The 21,207-nt window shown below is 37.1% G+C and overlaps 1 protein-coding gene across 11 annotated transcripts in view; it reads left to right on the forward strand.

Moving 5' to 3' along the window:
* PKP4 (plakophilin 4) overlaps positions 1 to 21,207 on the forward strand; it is a 227,166-nt gene that overhangs the window by 9,559 nt on the left and 196,400 nt on the right. For 2 of the 11 annotated variants that reach the window (XM_054548898.2, XM_063712602.1), the window contains exons 1-2: positions 10,989 to 11,177; positions 11,881 to 11,953. The exons of 7 other annotated variants lie outside the window; for them this stretch is intronic. In XM_054548898.2, the coding sequence (XP_054404873.1) occupies positions 11,905 to 11,953 (49 nt within the window). In that variant the 5' untranslated portion in view covers positions 10,989 to 11,177; positions 11,881 to 11,904. Of the gene's footprint in view, positions 1 to 10,988; positions 11,178 to 11,880; positions 11,954 to 12,267; positions 12,554 to 21,207 lie in introns of those variants that run through there. 2 more of the 11 variants (XR_008522613.2, XM_054548902.2) reach the window with 2 other exon arrangements.

The raw sequence follows: 21,207 nt of genomic DNA on the forward strand, positions 1-21,207 counted from the left end.
CATTTTAAACTTAATTGCCTGGATTATAACCATAGTGAGATGAGTTTTCATAATGCTCTTTATCATACTACTGATAGGCACCGATCAAGCACTGAGACTAAGCTAAGCTTTGAAAGTGTGATATTGAGCAAACTTTCTGTATCCATACCTTTTGTGAATCAGTAATATCTTTGTATACTCAGCTGAAGAGTTAAGACAGAAGTAGATATAATTTAAAGCACATGAAGTTTTTCAAAGGGGAAACGTTACAAAAATGCTAAGGGTTATTGGTACTATAAAATTACATAAATGTTAAGAGTAATGAAACAAAATTTCATAGCTTGTTTTGACCTAGTTGGTATAGTAAGTAAACCTTTGTTTGGTCTTAATATAGTAGATAGAAATATTCTTATACATTTTGGTTGTCCCTTTCCCAACCTCACATAATCACTGTAATAAAATTTACAGAAAGAAAGATCCTGTGTACCCTTTATATTGTTTTCCCCAGTGGTAACATCTTGAAAACTATATTACAATGTCACAACCAGGATATTAACATTGATGTAATCAAGATACACAACATTTCCATCACCACAAAGCTCATCTCTCCTACTCTCATCCCCTCCTAAATCTCTGGCAACCATTCATTGTTCATCACAACTATAGTTTTGTCATTTTAAGAATGCTGGTGGCATACACCTGTAGTTTACAGCTACTGAGGAAGCTGAGGTGGGAGGATGACTTGATCCTGGGAGGGCAAGACTGCAGTGAGCCATGATCTCACCACTGCACTCCATCCTGGGTGAGAGAGTGAGACCCTGTCTCAAAAAAAAAAAAAAAAAAAAAAAAAATGTGGGCACGGTGGCTCGCTCCTGTAATCTGATCACTGTGAGAGGCTAAGATATGAAGATTGCTTGAGACCAAGAGTTCAAGACCAGCCTGAGCAACATAGCCAGATCCTGTCTCTAAAAAAAAATTTAAAAAATTAGCTGCATGCGATGGCATGTGCCTGTAGTCTCAGATAATTGGGAAGCTGAGGTAGAAGGATTGCTTGAGCCCAGGAGGTTGAGGCTACAGTGAGTTATGATAGTGCCACTGCACTCCAACCTGGACAATAGAGTGAAACTCTATCTCCAAAAATAAAAAAAGAATATTATATAAATAGATTTATAAAGTATGTGATTTGGGATATTTTTTCCCATTTTGCATAATTCTTTGGAGATTATTCCAGGTTGCTGCATGTATCAATAGTCTGTTCTGTTTTATAGCCAAGTAATATTCCATAATATGGATGTACCATAGTTTGCTTAAGCATTCACCTGTTGTTTCCAACTTATAGCTATTACAAATAGAGTTGCTATGAATATGTATGTACAGTTTAGCATAAGTATATTTTTCTGTGGGGGAAATGCCCAGGAATACAATTGCTGCATTGAATCATAATTTTTAAAACTTTCTTTCTAAATTATGCACTGAATTATATGAGACCTCAGTAATCCAGCCATCTTTATCAATGTGTTGGTGAATTAAAATAAAGAATTTTATAAGTTAGATTTATAGCTTTGGTAAATTACAAAAACTTGTCTATAAAATCAAGTCTTTTATCTTTTGTTACTATTTTTTTACAAATAGTACTTCCCATAAGTTTACCTTATTTTTTAGCAAAACCCCATTGATTTTAAGTAGAATTCATGAAGTTGCTTTGTAGCTTGGCTTCAGGATTTGTTTGGTTTTGTTATATTTTTTTCTTTAGATAGCAGGCACATTTAATTTTCTATAACAATATTATGTTTTAAAATGTAATCATGAATGTTGGCTCTTTCAGAATTTCACCTATATATGATCATAGGTAATATTCTTGCAAAAAAATGTTGATAGTGCACCATGTTAACAGGCAAGGTGAGGATGTAAAATGAAGACAGTATTCTCCTATGTGATTGGAATTAATCCAGTCGTTAGGTTGAAGCCAGTAAGCATATCTGATACTTTAAAAGGTGAGGATTGTTTCATTCCTAGAAGAAAAGAAATTAGACATTTTCTTTTCTTCTTTTTTTTTTTTTTTTTTTTTTTTGAGACAGGGTCTCAGTCACCCAGGCTGGAGTGCAGTGGCGGTACTATTATAACTCACTGCAGCCTCAAATTCCTGAGCTCAAGGGACCCACTCGCCTCAGCCTCCTGAGTACCTGGGACTACGGGCACATGCTACCATGCCCAACTAATTTTTTTGTTTTTGTTTTTTGTAGAGGCGATCTGGCCATGTTGCCCAGACTGGTCTCGAACTCCTGGCCACAAGCAGTCCTCCCGCCTCAGCATCCCAAAGTGCTGGGATTACAGGCATGAGCCACCATACCTAGCCAGAAAAGACTTTTTTTTTTTTTTTTTTTTGAGATGGAGTCTTACTCTGTTGCCCAGGCTGGAGGGCAGTGGGGTGATCTCGGCTCACTGCAACCTCTGCCTCCTGGGTTCAAGCTATTCTCCTGTCTTAGCCCCCCGAGTAGCTGGGATTACAGGTGCACACCACCGTGCCCAGCTAATTTTTGTGTTTTTAGTAAAGATGGGTTTCGCCATGTTGGCCAGGCTGGTCTGAAACTCCTGACCTCAGGTGATCTGCCCGCTTTGGCCTCCCAAAGTGCTGAGATTACAGGCATGAACCACCACACCCGGCCAGAAAAGACATTTTCTAAAGTGATTTTCTTATCCCCTCCTTCCCACCATGCTTTTTGTGTGACTGCTGCATATACCTCTGCCAGAGAAATATGTTGAAATTGCATCTGGCTAAATGAAGTCTTCATGATTGATACTTTGGTTAGTTTTTATTAATGTCTTTTCTACCTTGAAGGTCGAATCTTTATTTTCATAGTTTAAAATACTATCAGATTACTTAACAAGCTTTTATACTTTGTTCAGTATTACTTTTATGTTCATTCTAATATTTTTATTATCAATACTTCAATCTTCCAGAATCCTAGCTGAGAAGGTAAGTGTTGACTGTACAATCAATCCTAAAATATAGCTGTACAGTAACATTCATTTTTAATATGGTGCTTTTAAGGATTTGATCGTTTTTCTGTATTTGAATGATATAACCTCAGCACTATTTACTTTCACAGAAATATGATCCTCCCAATAAGTTGTGTATTTCCTGAAGGTTTTTCTGTGATTACCTGTTATGTCCTTCTCTGCCTGGTGAGCCCTTGTTTTTCTTCTTCAGGGTCTAACTCAATGACCCCTCTTTAATAAAGCCTTCCCTGGCCCTTCGCTCTGCCCAACTCCAGATTTCAACCTTCCCACCTGTGCTTGTCATCACTTTGCACATAACTCTGCTTTGAACACTTGTCACATTGTGAATGGTTTCTGTGTCTGTTTCCTGGCCGTGTGAGCTCTCAGCAGGTTAGAACTGTGTCATAGCCATCACTGTAATTCTCTCATGTAGCAGTATTCCTAACATATAGTAAGCAACAGATGCTTTCTTTGAGTGAATGAATAATTAAATACTTTGTTTACAACCTTAGTTATCCCCTTCTCTTCTAACCTTCGGTGGCTCGCCATTGTTTACCCTGCAGGATCGTATTCAGATGCTCCAGCGACCTACCATATAAGGCCCGTTACAGTCAAACCTTAATTACTCTCCTTCCAGAACCCTCCACATCAGCAAGACTAGTCTCTACTCATTGTTCTCTGTCTCCCTCCACTCTAGGTTCACATCTTCAAAGTCCTTCAAGACCTAATTCAAATAGATACTGTAATAGTATCTAACTTTTTTGTGGTAGAAAGAAAGAAAGAGCAGAGATCCTACTCTGATGCCAACAAGAACAAAAAACACAACACAATCAAATTCATTATTTTCTTCAACCCATCAGAGAGTTGAAATCTCATAAACAACTAACCTGAAATCTAAGGAAGGAAAGGCATCTCCAAGGTTGGACTCGCTTACCTGGGACAGATGATGCTGGACACTAGTAAGAACTGAGTTAAAAATGTTTAGCAAATTGGTAAGTGTTGAATGTGGGCAGGCAAGAGAATACAGAATCCCACAAGGCATCAGTCAGGTGGTGAATTCATACCCCTTGAGGGCTCTTCTACATGGACCTCCCATGATGCTAATTTAAAAAAGATTGGCCAGAGTCCTGAGAAGGCCTCCCACTGAGTGCAGGGCTGGGGAGGGGAGCAGCAACCCGAGGATGGAAAGGCAGAAAACCCCAGTCTTCCTTAGGGCACTGGTGAAAACCATTGAGAATGAAAATTTCTGAGAGTATTGTTAAGCCATCCCAATTTAAAAACAGTATGCTTGCTACAAACACAGCTTCAATGCCCCTTCACCCCAGCCACCAAACTAGCTCCTCAGCAAACACTCTGCACCCACCATGAGCAGAGAAATCTGTCAGAGCCTTGGAGGTGAAGGAGAGAGAATGATGGCCCAAGACAAGGTTTTGGTTGAAAAAGTCTTAAGATAGAGTGGACTTAAGCATGGTAATGGATGGAGTGAGGAAAGCCAAAGAATAGAATTAAAAGAAATCAGGGAGTAAGGAGGATAGGTTGTAAATCACATAGCATGAATTTTCTTCCTGAATGTTTCATCAATGTAGATACTTAGGCATGCAAGTTTAATTTTTGTTTAAAATGGGGGAAAAACCCTACATGAATAGATTCCTGGATTAAATTTAGTATCAGATTTAATTTTTACAGTCAAGAACAATTAAATTGTCTGCTCGTATTTTCTGGATCATGAGATCTATTCACTCTGAAATGTCTAACATTTTGCTCATTGTCAAAAAAAGCCTTCAAGTGCTGACATGAAGAATTGTGCTTTATTTCAAATTGTGCACATCACTGCAGTAACAGAGGCTCATCACACATGAGAGAAGACATACTGGAAGTAAGATTCATCTCTTCTAGTTGATTTGACATAAACAGTATCATCCAACTAAATATCAGTGAATGCCTGTTTTAATATTTCTCCAATCTTATTCATAGTTACAAAATCAGGACAATTTATTTCTTCTATTAAATGCCGTTTATTGAACTAAGCATTATTTCAAAGAAAAAAGAACTAGTCATTGAAAAGTAATTCCTTTTTTGGATACCTCATTAAACTTAACAATGACATTTAAACACTTCTGATTATTGAAAAATTAAACATGCCTAAATTATTTGGTCTCATTCTACTCATAGCCAGAATTTAAATATAGCTTATCAAGTGGTTTCTGAAAGATATAGAGTAAAAATGCATTCTTCCTCAGCTCTTTTTCTGTACCAAAAAGCTCTATCTAGGAAGCTTAGCACAGAACTGAAAGTGAATCAATAGGAAGATGTCGGTTAAAGAATATATAATTAGTTAGATTGAAAGAATGAGATCAAGGAATCTATTGCACAGCATGGTGAATATCATTAATGATAATATATTTTTGAAATATGCTGAGAGTGGATGTTAGGGGTTCTCACCATAAAAATGATAGCTATGTTAAGTAATGCATTTGTTAATAAGCTGGATTTAACATTCCACATGTATGTATACTTCATCGTGCTATACACAATAAATACATGCAATTTTATCTTTTAGTTTCTAAAAATTTAAAATCAAAATGAATTTTAAAAAGTAGAATTAGGCCGGGCGTGGTGGCTCACGCCTGTAATCCTAACACTTTGGGAGGCCAAGGCGGGCAGATCATGAGGTCAGGAGATCAAGACCATCCTGGCTAACACGGTGAAACCCCGTCTCTACTAAAAAAATACAAAAAAAATTAGCTGAGGGCAGTGGCAGGTGCCTGTAATCCCAGCTACTCGGGAGGCTGAGGCAGGAGAATGGCAGGAACCCGGGAGGTGGAGCTTGCAGTGAGCAGAGATCGAGCCACTGCACTCCAGCCTGGGACACAGAGCGAGACTCCGTCTCAAAAAAAAAAAAAAAAAAAAAAGTAGAATTAAAAACTATCTTCAGGCTGACCATATCAGTTTTTATGTCTTTTCAACCAAATTGGGTCAGATAGAGAAAAGGAAAAGATCTGCATACTCATTACAACCTATGCTTTTCCTGTGAAGAAGCCAGTCATCTAATTTTTTAAAAGCAGTGAAAAAAAGACTACAGACTATAGCATAGATTTATGTTAAATGTTACAAGCATGAAATGTTAAAATATATCCATTTACAACAGAGTAAACAGACAACGTACAGAATGGGAGAAAATATTTGCAAACTATGACTCTGACAAAGGTCTAATATCCAGCATCTATAAGGAACTTAAATTTACAAGAGAAAAACAACCCCATTTAAAAGTGGGCAAAGGACATGAACAGACACTTTTCAAAAGAGGACATCCATGTGGTCAACAAGCACGTAAAAAAAAGCTCAGTATCACTGATCATTAAACAAATGCAAATGAAAACCGCAATGAGATACCATTTCACACCAGTCAGAATGACTGTTAGTAAAAAGTCAGTAAATAATGACTTCAAACTATACTACAAGGCTACAGTAACCAAAACAGCATGGTACTGGTACCAAAACAGAGATATAGATCAATGGAATAGAACAGAGCCCTCAGAAATAACACCGCATATCTACAACTATCTGATCTTTGACAAACATGACAAAAACAAGCAATGGGGAAAGGATTCCCTATTTAATAAATGGTGCTGGGAAAACTGGCTAGCCATATGTAGAAAACTGAAACTGGATCCCCTCCTTACACCTTATACAAAAATCAATTCAAGATGGATTAAAGACTTAAACATTAAACCTAAAACCATAAAAACCCTAGAAGAAAACGTAGGCATTACCATTCAGGACATAGGCATGGGCAAGGACTTCATGTCTAAAACACCAAAAGCAATGGCAACAAAAGCCAAAATTGACAAATGGGATCTAATTAAACTCAAGAGCTTCTGCACAGCAAAAGAAACTACCATCAGAGTGAACAGGCAGCCTACAAAATGGGAGAAAGTTTTTGCAACCTACTCATCTGACAAAGGGCTAATATCCAGAATCTACAATGAATTCCAACAAATTTACAAGAAAAAAACAAACAACCCCATCAAAAAGTGGGCAAAGGACATGAACAGACACTTCTCAAAAGAAGACATTTATGCAGCCAAAAAACACATGAAAAAATGCTCACCATCACTGGCCATCAGAGAAATGCAAATCAAAAGCAAAATGAGATACCATCTCACACCAGTTAGAATGGCAATCATTAAAAAGTCAGGAAACAACAGGTGCTGGAGAGGATGTGGAGAAATAGGAACACTTTTATACTGTTGGTGGGACTGTAAACTAGTTCAACCATTGTGGAAGTCAGTGTGGCGATTCCTCAGGGATCTAGAAGTAGAAATACCATTTGACCCAGCCATCCCATTACTGGGTATATACCCAAAGGACTGTAAATCATGCTGCTATAAAGACACATGCACACGTATGTTTATTGCGGCATTATTCACAATAGCAAAGACTTGGAACCAACCCAAATGTCCAACAATGATAGACTGGATTAAGAAAATGTGGCACATATACACTATGGAATACTATGCAGCCATAAAAAAGGATGAGTTCATGTCCTTTGTAGGGACATGGATGAAATTGGAAATCATCATTCTCAGTAAACTATTGCAAGAACAAAAAACAAATACCGCATATTCTCACTCATAGGTGGGAATTGAACAATGAGACCACAGGGACACAGGAAGGGGAACATCACACTCTGGGGACTGTTGTGGGATGGGGGAAGGGGGGAGGGATAGCATTGGGAGATATACCTAAAGTATAATAATAATAAATATAAATAAAATAATTTTTAAAAAAGTCAGTAAATAACAGATGCTGGTGAGGTTGCAGAAAAAGAGAACACTTACATACGGTTGGTGAGAGTGTAAATTAGTTCAACCATTGTGGAAAGCAGTATGGTGATTCCTCAAAGAGCTGAAAGCAGAACTACCATTCGACCCAGCAATCCCATTACTGGGTATATACCCAGAGGAATATAAATCATTCTGCTATAAAGACACATGCACACAAATGTTCACTGCAGCACTATTCATAGTAACAAAGACATGGAATCAACCTAAATGCCCATCAGTGGCAGATTGGATAAAGAAAATGTGGTACATATACACCGTGGAATACTATGCAGCCATAAAAATAACAAGATCCGGTCTTTTGCAAGAACTTGGATGGAGCTGGAGGCTATTATCCTCAGGAAACTAACTCAGGAACAGAAACCAAATATCGTATATTCTCACTTATAAGTGGGAGCTAAATGATGAGAAGTCATAGACACAAAGAAGGAAACAACCCTTGGGTCTACTTGAGGGTGGAGGGTGAGAGGAGAGGGGGGCAGAAAAGGTAACTATGGGGTATTGGACTTAATTCCTGGGTGATGAAATAATATGTACAACATACCCCAGCGATATAAGTTTACCTATGTAACCTTCACACGTACCCCTGAACCTAAAATAAAAGTGTAAAATACATATATATCCATTTAAAGCAATTCAGATTGTATCTTAGCTTATTTTTTGCTTTGAAGCTAGCTTATGAAATTTTAAAATCAGGTAAAATTTGTGTGGCTTACAAGGTCAGCATTAAAAAACCTAAGGAAAGGGGAGGACTCTGATTTTTCCGTGGTTATGAAGCAAGGTGATACTAAATGAATTGTATTTATTATATGCATTGCATAATAAAATTTCTGTGTTTACTGGGTATTTTTTCATTTTAATTCCCAAAGCAAAACTACAACTCAAAGATGGCCAGAACAATTGTTTTCCTTCTTTCATCCTCATAATCATTAACAAGTTTTAACAGAAGCTACTTGAGGACAGATATTCTGCCTTTTACATGTTTGCTGCTCCTAAAGGTCTGAGCAAAGACAGAGGGAAGCTCTGAAAGTACAAGACTGGCTGACTTGAAGTTGCCACATAGGTGAAAACAATCGTGTCTTTCTGTAATCAGTAATGACATTTTGGGATCCCTGAGGCTCACTTGCTGTTAACGATATCACTTCTAAGACATTATAATACCAAAGCTATTAGAAACAAAGGATCTAGGCCGTGTTGATTACTATCCCTGCCCACTCCTAGCACTGGGCCTCAGAAATCAGTTATTGATGAGAATTCACAAAATTACACTGGAAGTGTCAAAGTTAAGCCCAATAAAAATTTTTTAAAAAAGAAAACCATGAGATTTTAAGTGAAGGCAAGAATAATTTGACAACTGCTTGTGCATAAAATGTTTTCCATAATTCATTTTGGAAATGAAAATTTACTGCCTGTTTCCCATTTGCGATGGTTTTTCACCAGTGCCCTAAGGAAGACTGGGGTTTTTTGCCTTTCGCTCAGCAGTGTAAGGCTGTTCCATAGTAGAGATAGGAGAGAAGGATCCAGGCAGGATTTCTTGCCTCTCCCACACTGGCTGCTGCTCCCCTCCCCAGGCCCGCACTCAGTGGGAGGCCTTCTCAGGACTCTGGCCAATCTTTTTTAAATTAGCATCAGGGGAGGTCCATGTAGAAGAGCCCTCAAGGGGTATGAATTCACCACCTGACTGATGTCTTGTGGGGTTCTGTATTCTCTTGCCTGCCCACATTCAACATTTAGCAATTTGCTAAATATTTTTAACTCAGTTCTTCTTACTAGTGTCCAGCATCATCTGTCCCAGGTAAGCAAGTCCAACCTTGGAGATGCCTTTCCTCCCTTAAATTTCAGGCTAGTTAGTTATACTGAGATATCCGCTCTCTGATGGGTTGAAGAAAATCATGAATTAGCAGATTGTGTCGTGTTTTTTGTTTTTGTTGTCACCAGGGTAAGATCTCTGCTCTTTCTACTAGAAGGAAAGTTAGATACTTTCATAGCGTCTTAAGGAAGTTCACCTTTCCATTTGAAATGCCAAGGACCCCTGGTGCTACTTTTTAAATCTTTTTATTAGAGTTTTATTATTTTTTGATAACAAATCTATATGCTGTCTCCTCACTAAATTGTGGACTTTAAAAGTCATGAAACTGATTCATTTTTTTTTTTTTTTTTGGTCTTCAGCACCCAGCAGAGTACCTGGCATAGAGTAGGTGCCCAGTGTTTTAGACACAGAGGTTTGCATTTTAATCTCAGGGCATTTTTACTTTCTTATTGTTCTCAGTAGGTAGGAACAACCTGGCAGCAGATTCTGTCTGTGCTCTGTCCACATCCTGTGGCACTTGCAATGACCTGACAACTTTCTACTGCAATATTCTAGAATTTTTAGCCAGAAGACTTCTCTGCCACCTACCTATGTTGGGGCAGGTAAGAAGTGCCATTGAGTTATCCCTGCAGGAGCAACCCTCAGTCAGTAGCTAAGCATCTTCACCCCATAGTTGGGATATCTTTGAGGTGTGTTCTTTGTAGGCTGGCAGAAGTGCCCAGTGGAAGTAAGACCCATTTGTTCACTGTGAAAACTGACTCAGTGCACCCCATATGGACTTCCCTGGCCTGTCTCCCATATCTACCTACCAGATAAACTACATGCACTGAAATTCTTGTCTTGGGGTCTGATTCTGGAAGAATCACAACCCAATACAGACAGTTATAATTCACATAAATTTTCAGATATTTAGAATAGTTTTCTCTAATAGGGACAGTCCACAAAATCAAGGAGCCTTTTGAGGGCAATTATAGGTTTCATCAGATTTTCAAATAGTTCTTGCCTCTCCCTTCCTCTCATAGAATTCATTTTCATTGCAATAAAGACAAAGAAACATCCTTATCTTTTTAACTTAGAATATTAAAGCAGCTATTTTCCTTTCAGAGGACCAATACACTGAATCTTTTTAGATGCAATCAGGAAATCATTGGGGTGTGTTGTAGGTACACATGCGATTGTATCTTAGTAACTGAATTTCAAAAATAGGATTTTACTTTTATATTCATATTATTGGTTATCATCCACATGCACAGTGAAAAATGTGCTGGGAAGTCATATGATTCCTTTCCTGCACTTTTGAATTGGGGGCTCATCCTCTGATGATTTTTAAGTTTTATTTTATTTTATTTTTTTAGAGACCAGTCTCACTCTTGCCCAGCCCGGAGTGCAGTGGTGTGAGTATAGCTCACTGCAGCCTTGACCTTCTGGATTCAAGTGATCATCTCGTCTCAGCCTCCCAAGTAGCTGGGACTACAGGCATACACCACCCTGCCTGGCTAATTTTTTATTTTTTTCTAGAGACAGAATTTCGCTGTGTTGCCAAGGTTAGTCTTGAACTTCTGACCTCAAGTGATCCTCCCACCTCTGCCTCCCAAAGTGTTGAGATTATAGATGTGAGCCACTGTACTCAGCCCCTGAAGATTTTATTTGAAATAAAATAGTCTCAGATTAGAGACCTGCTGTTTCATATTTAGGCGATCTCACTTTTAAAATAGTTTTTTTTTTTCTGATTGTAAATGAAATCCATGCATTTGCAGAAAACTCTTTCAATGCAGAGCAGCACAAAAGAAGAAAGTAAAACCCAAGTATAGTTTAGCTGCATTCACAGGTGACCACTGCTGTCATTTTGTTTTATATGCTTCCAGGAGGTTTTTATTTTCTAAGCCTCTGCGTGTACATATCTAAAAGAATTGGAACTAATAATCATCATATTCTTACTCCATTAAATGCTCTTCTAACACAAATATTTAAAACATTTACAAAGAATTATATTCTTTGTTCTGTGAACACCTGTATAATAGAATTCTTTGTAAATGTTAATTCATCCATTAAAATTGGAGGTTTTTTTTTTTTTGCTTTTATAAATAATGAAATTCCGCTTCTAGTTTATGACTGCCTTGAAGTTAAGCCACAGATATGACCACATTTATTTGAGGATGACACTGAGGTTAGTGCTTGTAGAATCGCATGCTTTTAGACCAAGGAAAGATGTTAGAGATCACCATATGCAGTTCTTTCCTTTTACAGGGGAAGAGCCTGAGATCTGGAGACATGGTCCCTGAGGTCAACATGCATGCCTGTATCAGAAGGCCTGGGCTAGGTACCTTGTTTCCCATCAGCTTATCTAGCCGGAAATATCAGACTTTGCTCCTCCTCTCCCCTACTAATTGAAAAAACAGGAAATGATCTAGCCAACTCAGCTGGAGGTGTGCTTTTTACAAATAAGAAGTTAGAAGAAAACCATGCCAAAATGAATGAACTACTTAACTGAAGCAAAAGTATCAGCTCCTGTACTGTTGAGTTAGTAATTATGGCCTGATACCTCAGGAAGTCAAGCATCAGGGGATAGACCCCATAAAGAAGAAAGAAGTATCAGTCTTAAAGTAAGGTTTCCTGAAATTCTGCTGTCATATTGATCAACTGGGATTAGGATGAAGTCCAATTTCCTGGCAACAATATCCTGGTTTAAAAAATGGTTAAATGGGGCATGATGGCACATGCCTGTAATCAACACTACTTGGGAGGCTGAGGTAGGAGTATTACTTGAACTCAGGAGATCGAGGCTGCAGTACACTGTGATCCTACTACCTGTGAATAGCCACTGCACTGCAGCCTGAGCAACATAGCAAGACACCCATCTCTCAAAAAAAACAAAAAGTCCAAAGCCTCATGCTAACTGAGCTATAGACCAGCTTCTGAGGTATGCCAATAAATAAATTGATGAGTGAACTAATGTTTCATATATATAACTGATAAGCCAGGGACAAGGTTTATTCCCTCAGTTCTTATGTTCTAAGAGAAATTTCTAGTTCTGGCTAAAAAATGTTTTCAGTGTCCTAAAATAGACTGGCAAAGGTTAGAGATCTTAAATTTGCAGTTTTGTTTTGAAAGGGTGTGGTTTGAAGCTTAATGTTAACCTCATGTTAGCTATAAGATGTAAGGCTGTTGAATAGGAGCTTATAGCTTTATCCCAAATTTTAAAGACGTTATTATTTAGATTTTTTTTATGATTAGGGAAGCATTCAGAAAAATTACTTCTGAACCTTAAAAGTAATTGTATTAAGTTGTATGTTTTGTTTCTTCCATTCAGTGAGTTAGAATGTTGTAAAATGGGGTTTTCACAAGCAGATGACGTGCTATGGTTTTGATTTTCATAGTAAATCCTTTGGACTATGCCGATAGTAGTGTTTTTTACATTCTTGTGTTTAAAGACATTAACATGTTTTAGAAGAGTCGTACAAAGTGCTGTCCTAATCAAGATAAATGGAATCATCAGCAAGCCTGTGGTCTGCCCACTGCTCTCTGCCTTGGCAATAGCTCATCTCTTTTTGTTAAGTAGTTTTCTAAATATTTGGATAGATCGCCTAAGTTATCAGTGATGGCTTAAACCTTAATTCAGTGTGATAAAGCACAAGCAAAATGTGAATTATCCACATAGTATTTTGGTAACTGTTAAAAAACATAATTTGAACTTTTATTGTAAATGAAACTGATGATCACTAATGATAATTAAACTTTTGCTTAGGGTTTGTATGGCACATTTTAAATATGGGACAGTACAGAGAATAATGTATGGCGTGCCCATGAAACTATTATTCATGTTTTTAAAATCTTGTTTGCCAAGCTTGCTTAAGGATTCTGAAGTTGGTGTTTATCCTCTTCATTATGTTTTTATTTTTACTACATATCTGTATCTCCATAAACACGGGCTTTTAGATGTGGAAAATCTTTGTTACAGTTATGATTTCCTGTCACATTTTCCCCAATATTGGAATTAGTAAATCCCACCCACTAAGTACTTCCATGGAGAGACTTGTTTCTATTCCTTTCTAGGTTAGGCTGCCAAGCCAGCATTCTCCAGGAGGTTTCTATTATTTTTCCATTAGTAGGAGTTACCTAAGCAGTATTGTTTTTTAAACCTTTTTAATTCTCAAACAATTTAGATATTAAACATTAGCTAACTTTTAAATTCAGCATTTAATTTTTAAATTTATTTTATTATTTATTTTTTGTCTTTTTTTGATACATGGTCTCCCTCAGGTTGGAGTGCCGTGGCACAGTCTTGGCTCACTGCAGCCTCCACCTCCCGGGATTAAGCGATGCTTCCACCTAAGCCTCCCGAGTAGCTGGAACTACAGGCACATGCCACCATGCCCGGTTAATTTTTGTATTTTTTGTAGAGACAGGGTTCTGCCATGTTGCCCAGGCTGGTCTTGAAATGCTGGACTCAAGCGATCTGCCTGCCTTGGCCTCCCAAAATGCTGGGATTACAGGCATGAGCCACTGCCCAGCCCAATTTTTAAAATTAATTTTTTATTTTGTAATTTAAAATTTTTAATTTTATTTTTCCTTAATATAGTCTTATTAAGCTTCTATAGGCAGATTGTCACTTTTGTACTTAAAATGAGAATCATGATGATGTCTGTATCAATTTGGAAAAGAGTTCAACTAATAGCAACTGTATTAAGGAAAAAAAAAGCTTTATATTCTGTCATTGATGGCAGGTGAATAAAAAGCATTAATAACTCTTGATTTATTCTTTAGTCTCTGGTTTACTATATGACCCAGACAAGCAATCCTTTTTCCAAGTCATGACATGGAAATGCGTATCTAAAGCATTTATGATTCCTCTGTTTACTTGACCTAATATTGAAATCTAGGGCTTGCCCATAAACTGATTCCACAGTTTTGCTTCTGCCCTAGCTACAACCAGGGCTGCTCATGTGGCTTAAATGTTTGTATCCTTCGTCAGCTGAGGAGGATATCAGAAAGAGGGGAGACTCATCTTCTTAGAAGTTGATTCTGAACTGCTGCTGCTTTACAAAGAGCACCAAATTGCCGATCTGTCCCATATCCCTAGGTCAGGAGTACATACCTGTCTTTTTCTGCCCAGAAGTCAGTGCCAACTCACAGGTTTTAAAGATTTCTGTTAAATAGTTCCTTTTGTCTTAATTTTAAGTATCTAGCAGCTCTAAAAATTTGCCTCCTATATGGAATTTATTTATTTATTTATTATTTTATTTTATTGAGACAGAGTCTTATCTTGTAGCCCAGGCTGGAGTGCAATAGTGCGATCTCAGCTCACTGCAACCTCTGCCTCCTAGGTTCAAGTGATTCTCCTGCCATAGCCTCCCAAGTAGCTGGGATTACAGGCACCCACCACCACTCCCAGCTAATTTTTGTATTTTTAGTAGAGACAAGGTTTCACCATGTTCGCCAGGCTGGTCTTAAACTCCTGACCTCAAGTGATTCACCTACCTAGGCCTCCCAAAGTAGCTGGATTACAGGTGTGAGCCACTGCGCCTGGCCTCTGGGATTCTTCTTTTTTTTTTTTTTTCCTGTTGTTTCTACTTACAGAAAAATGATTTATTAAAATGGCCAGCATTTCTTTAAGAGGAAATAAAAACCACACCCGAGATATTTAATGAAAAATTATATAAATAGGAAATTAATAGAATTTTAAAACTAAGAATTGAAGTGCATATTACAATTGAGATGTATTCTCATACCATAAATTCACTCCTATAAAGGATACAGTTCAGTGATTTTTAATACATTCACAAAAGTTGTACAATCACCATCCCTATCTAATTCCAGAACATTTTTATCACCCCAAAAATAAACCCTGTACTCATTAAGCAGTCATTTACCATTTCTCTCTCCCCTCAGCACCTGGGAACACTAATCTTTCTGTCTTTATGGATTCGCCTCTTCTGGACATTTCATGATTTCATGTAAATAGAATCATGTAGTACATGTCCTTCTGTGTCTCACTTTTTTTACTTAGCATGTTTTCAAGATTCATCTATGTTGTAGCATAAATCAGTGTTTCTTTTTAAATTAATTTCTTTTTAAAAATGATATTATACTTTTTGTTTTTAAATATTGAAATGAGGTCTCACTATGTTGCCCAATCTGGTCTCAAACTCCTGAGCTCAAGCAATCCTTCTGCCTCAGCCTTCCAAAGTGCTGTGATTACAGGTGTGAGCCACCACACCTGGCCTCATTTCTTTTTATGTGTGAATAATATTCCATCATATGGCTATACCACATTTGTTTATCCATTCATCAGCTATGGGCATTTGGATTGTTTCCATGTTTTTGGCTGTCATGAATCATGATACTGTAAACATTTGTGTAATTTTTGTGTGAACATATGTTTTTAGTTCTTCTAGGTATATACCTAGGAGAGGAGTTGCTGGGTCATATGGAAGCTCTATGTTTAACTTTTTGAGAAACTCCCAAACTGTTTCCAAAGCAGCTGCACGGTTTTTACTTTCCCACTAGCAGAGTATGAGGGTTCCACTCCTCCACATTCTCACCAACGCGTGTTATTGTCTGTCTTCAATTATAGCTTTCCTAGTGGGTGTTAAGTGATACCTCATTGTAGTTTTGATTTACATTTCCCTAATGACTAGATACATTTGAGTATCTTTTCATGTGCTTCTTGACCATTTGTATGTCTTCTTTGGAGAAATATTTATTTAAATCCTTTGCCCTTTTTAAAATTGGCGTATTTCAAGTGCTATTATAAGTACTATGATTACTTTTAGGGAGAGAATTTTGTAGAATTGAATGATAATATATAAGTAAAATGTATGTGGAGAGTTGACTGCCACATAAGACATAAAAATAAGCAAAACTGGTTTATAGACGTGAACAGTATTCACCTGCATGTATTATTGAAATGGTGCCAAATTATTTTATAACTTTAGTGTCTGATTTTAAAATCTGTTGTAATGTTAGTGATATTTTACTATATTCTACTTAGAATAATGTTGGTAAAGTTTATAGAGTTTTCAGTTGTGATCGCTCATGCCATAATTATGTACCTGTGCTGTCTAAAATATATCCACTAGTCACATGTAGCTATTTACATTTAAATTAATGAAAATAAAAAGTTCAGTTACTTGGTCACACTGGCCACATTACAAGTGTTCAGTAGCCACATATAGCTAGTGCCTACTATGCAGGACACTGCAAATGTACATTTCCACAGCATCACAGGAAGTTCAGTCGAATAGTGCTAATCTAGATGTACTATATCCTGAAACTCTCTCTTTACTTTCTTCCTCCCTGCCTCCCTTCTTTCTCTTCCTTCCTTTCCAAGACATGGTCTCGCTATGTTGCCCAGGCTGAACTCAAACTCCTGAACCCAAGTGATCCTCCTGCTTCAGCCTCCATTGTAGTTGGAATTATAGGCACATACCACTGCACCTAGTTTATTATGAAGTTTCTTACTCTAAGGAAAATGTCAGTGGAAGTTTTATTTCATTTATGTTTTAACCCACGTTATCTTAAAGCCTTACCATTTGAAATTGAACATATAGGCCGAGTACGGTGGCTCATGCCTATACTCCCAGCACTTTTGGAGGCCAAGGTAGGAGGATCTCTTGAACCCAGGAATTTAACACCAGTCTGGGCAACATAGGGAGACCTTATCTCTACAAAAAATAAAAAAATTAACTGGGTATGGTGGCTTTTGCCTGTAGTTCCAGCTATTCAGGAGGCCGAGGTGGTAGGATTGCTTGGGCCTGGGAGGTTGAGGCTGCAGTGAGTCATAATCATGCCACTTCTCTCCAGAAAGAGCAAGACCTTGTGTCAAAACAAAAAAAAAAAAGGGAGGGGGGAGGGGAGGAAGGAATTTAGAGAACATGCAGGTCATTGCACAGAGTGGAAGTGTACCTGTATGTATTATTAAAGTTTGTGATACAGTGTTTGTTAGCCTACACACAGGCCAATTGGTTATTTTTTAAGTAGCTTTTATCCATCCAGTGTGGAAATACTGAATATTTATAGCTAGGTCCTGAAATTTAGACCTCAAGAGTAGTCATTGGTTCATCTCTAAGTCATGAGCAGTTAGCTGTCTGTTCATTAGTGTGTCCTTAAAAAAATCAGTGTTTTGAGTTGGGGAAGTTGTATCTTTTAGAAAATTTAGATAAGGATTAGGAAGCTGTGATTGGTTTTCTTTTTCTTTTTTGTTTATCCATTTCTCATGGTGGAATTTTTTTCCTCAATTATTTGTTCTATTCATTGTTAACGCATTTTATTCAAAGACTCCCCAATTTCTAATGCTATTCTGGGAGTGTTTGATCTTTCTGTAATTTTTCTTTTCTGTGTATAAACAGGTTGCTCTTCATTGCTATGTGTTTTTTTTTTTTTTTATCATTTTGTCTTCTCATTCTCTGCTTTTATTATTGAGGTTTGGATCTCCAACTTGCTGTTTCTAAACTTTGATCATCTTATATAAGTTTCATGAGTCGTGAATTAACAACTGGTCATTAATTAACTATAGCTACATATTAATGACAAAATATGTAATATAGCATCATACAGACCATCAGTGTGGCAGGTTGGAAAGCAGGTAGCTTTTTGTGTATTAAATGGTGTTTGGGGGGATCTACTATCTGGAAAAGTCATTGTAGTGATTTTTTTTTTTTAATGCCGTTTTGAAACTTTTTAAAGCCCCTAACATTAAGAAAAATACTAAGGGACATAATTTTCACTAAAGTTTACTCTTGAATTTATTATTAACATCTTATTAGAACCAATTGAATTTGGAATTATGTTCTGCTTTAAGGAAATGTATAGATAAAATTAGGAGATTAACAGATAATTAACAAATAATTTGAAAGGTATTGTTTTTCATCATCGTTCTACCAAAGTATTGTTAAAACTGCCAGCAGAAACCATGGTCAGCTGATTGATTTTCCTTTTTTCATCTATTGCCAGCCTGACTAATGAATTTCTGTGTGTGTGTGTGTGTGTGTGTGTGTGTGTACATTAAAAGTGAGCATAACAAGAACATGCACAGTTGCACATTTTTTCAAAGCCTCTTGCATCCATGCTAACTCAGCATCATTTCTACTTGTCCTTGAGAACTGAAGCATTGAGGTTCTGCTGTTGCAAGTGTCCATTGCTGTCCTGATTTGGTGAATGTGTTAGAGATGTTTATGGTTCCAGGTTAGCATTTCTCCTTAATATGCATGTTGTTGTCTATTCTTAGGGAGTATTTCTCCTTTGTTTGCATACTCTGAACTTTTAATGACTAAAATGCCTGGTTCCTGTTGGATATACACATAGATGACTTTCTCAAAGAGGGCCTTACCTAAGAGGCCTCTGGCATATTTTCTGTGATAAAGATGATGACAATCGGCCTTTATACCAAGTGGCATTTTATAGAGTTGCAGTAAGTGGATTATCTTCCCTTACAAATGGGTTGTTAGCCATGAAACTGTTCTTTTAAGATGTGGTAACAGAGTGTGGTAAATAGAAGATTGCATGGTTCTGTAAATGCTGAAAACTGCTCATAAGTGGTGTGCAAGCACAGCCCCATATGGACTTGTTAGAAGGGAGTACTTCCAGTAGGAAAAGCTTTGCAGGTGACAATCAGAATAAATAGTACAGGATTTTGTTACTGTAAGCCATCCAACCTAGTATACTCATATCTCACCTCAGTATACCTCACTCAGTTCTCCCCAAGTGCCAGATCTTTAAAAAGAAAAAGAAAACCATTTGATTAGGTCACTTTCCTACCTGAATGACTTAACTGTTGCTCTGTGATAGACTAAAAGCCTCACCGTGGTCTTCAAGGCCTTTTGTGGCCCACCCTTCTCTATGATTAGAATGTCCCAAATGACAGCCTGGCCTGTATACAAGGCCAGATTTGCAGCTGCTCTTAAAACAATAGTCATTGTTTATTAAGCACTTCCTGTATGGCAGGCACTATTCCACACATTTTATGTGAATTAACTGGTTTAATCACAACAACTCTACAAGCCAGTTATTATTAACCCTATTTTACAGATGAAAACACAGAAACACATAACAGTTAAGTCTTTCAGAAATACATAGGAAATGGCAGTGCTGGAATCTCATCCAACCCATTTAACCCTAGACCCACGTTACTATCTGAGATGAGATAGGCTCTCCATGTAACCTGTAACACCACTGTTCAAATAATTTCATATTTGTCGAATTATTTGAAGCCTCCCCAAGACTCTAAGCTGCATGAACCATGCATGTTTAGAGCCCATTACAAGCACCTGAAGTGTACTGGGTGGTCAGTGTGTATTTGTTGAATGAATGAAAATGATTTGATGTGATGAATCACTGAGCTTAAACTTGAGAATAGGGGCCTCTTTTATAAACAAAACATTTAACCCTTTAGTTCATTGTCATTTGTAAAATGGGAGAATGATACTGAAATTTCTGTGTGCCTATTGGATTCTAATACAAAAAAAAGTGTGACTTCATAATGGCTAAAGATTTGTTTTTGTAGTTTTGTTTTTATCTCAAGTATAAGAATAGACATTAATTAGTTTATGTTCAGTAACACCCATCCTTAATGTCAATAATTAAAATACATTGGCATATGTAATCTAATTAAGGTTATGTTTACAGTAAGTTGTTATTTTATTGAAAACCTTTTAAATAGCAGTTGTTACCAAACAAAAATACACATTCTAATTTTGTCCACATTAAATTTTTTTATTTCTAATTAAATCTATGTAATTATTAATAGTGGAGTTCAAAGTAAAAGAATTACAAAAATGAAATTTGATAAGGAAAATTGGATTTTATAACATTAAATTTGTAATCATAGCATTATTATTTTGAAGATACTTGGCAGCTCAACTTTTTAAAATTCTTTTATGTTAGGCTATAATTAAACTAGTTGTTTCCTATGTGAATATATGTGGATATGATATAAAGAGAAAATTGTATTATATTGTATGAGGTATAGAGACAATATTGTATCTTGCAAAGTAGAATTGTTTTCCATTGAGATTGTTACTAGAGTAATAAATCATGTTGAAGTGAAGAAATTTACACAGCATATGACTGAATATTTTCCACTGTATCAAATCTAATGGGTTTTGGGAAAACCTATAGTTTGGTAGCAGTATAGAACTGAGTTTTCGGTAAAACTGAGTATTTAAAGGAGGAAACTTTGAAGGACTTTGAGAACCATAAGACCTACAGATATTATTCAGCTTTCTGAGCAGTATTCTAGTTTACTAAGAGTGTGGAAGGTAATGTGTGGTAGTGAGGCAAGGGGTGTTCAGAACACAGTGACCTACATTCCAAATACAACTCTTCTAAACTGTAAGGCAGAGAATAGACTAAGTAAGGCATAATAAGTTAGGACCTGCCACATGGCAAACTGATTTTGGGAAGCAGTCTAGAAAGATACTTGAAAGATGTACTGATGTGTAATGCCAGCAGCAGGCCATTGTCATGGTATAGAAGAATGGTGACTGAAAGTCATTCTCCCTTGCTTGGGATGGTCTGTCTTAAGCACGAGCAGCTTGAGGCTGAATTGTAGACAATAAAACGTTGAGTCCAATGACA

The sequence above is a fragment of the Pongo abelii genome, chromosome 11 (genome assembly GCF_028885655.2).
Source record: "Pongo abelii isolate AG06213 chromosome 11, NHGRI_mPonAbe1-v2.0_pri, whole genome shotgun sequence".
NCBI lineage: Eukaryota > Metazoa > Chordata > Mammalia > Primates > Hominidae > Pongo > Pongo abelii.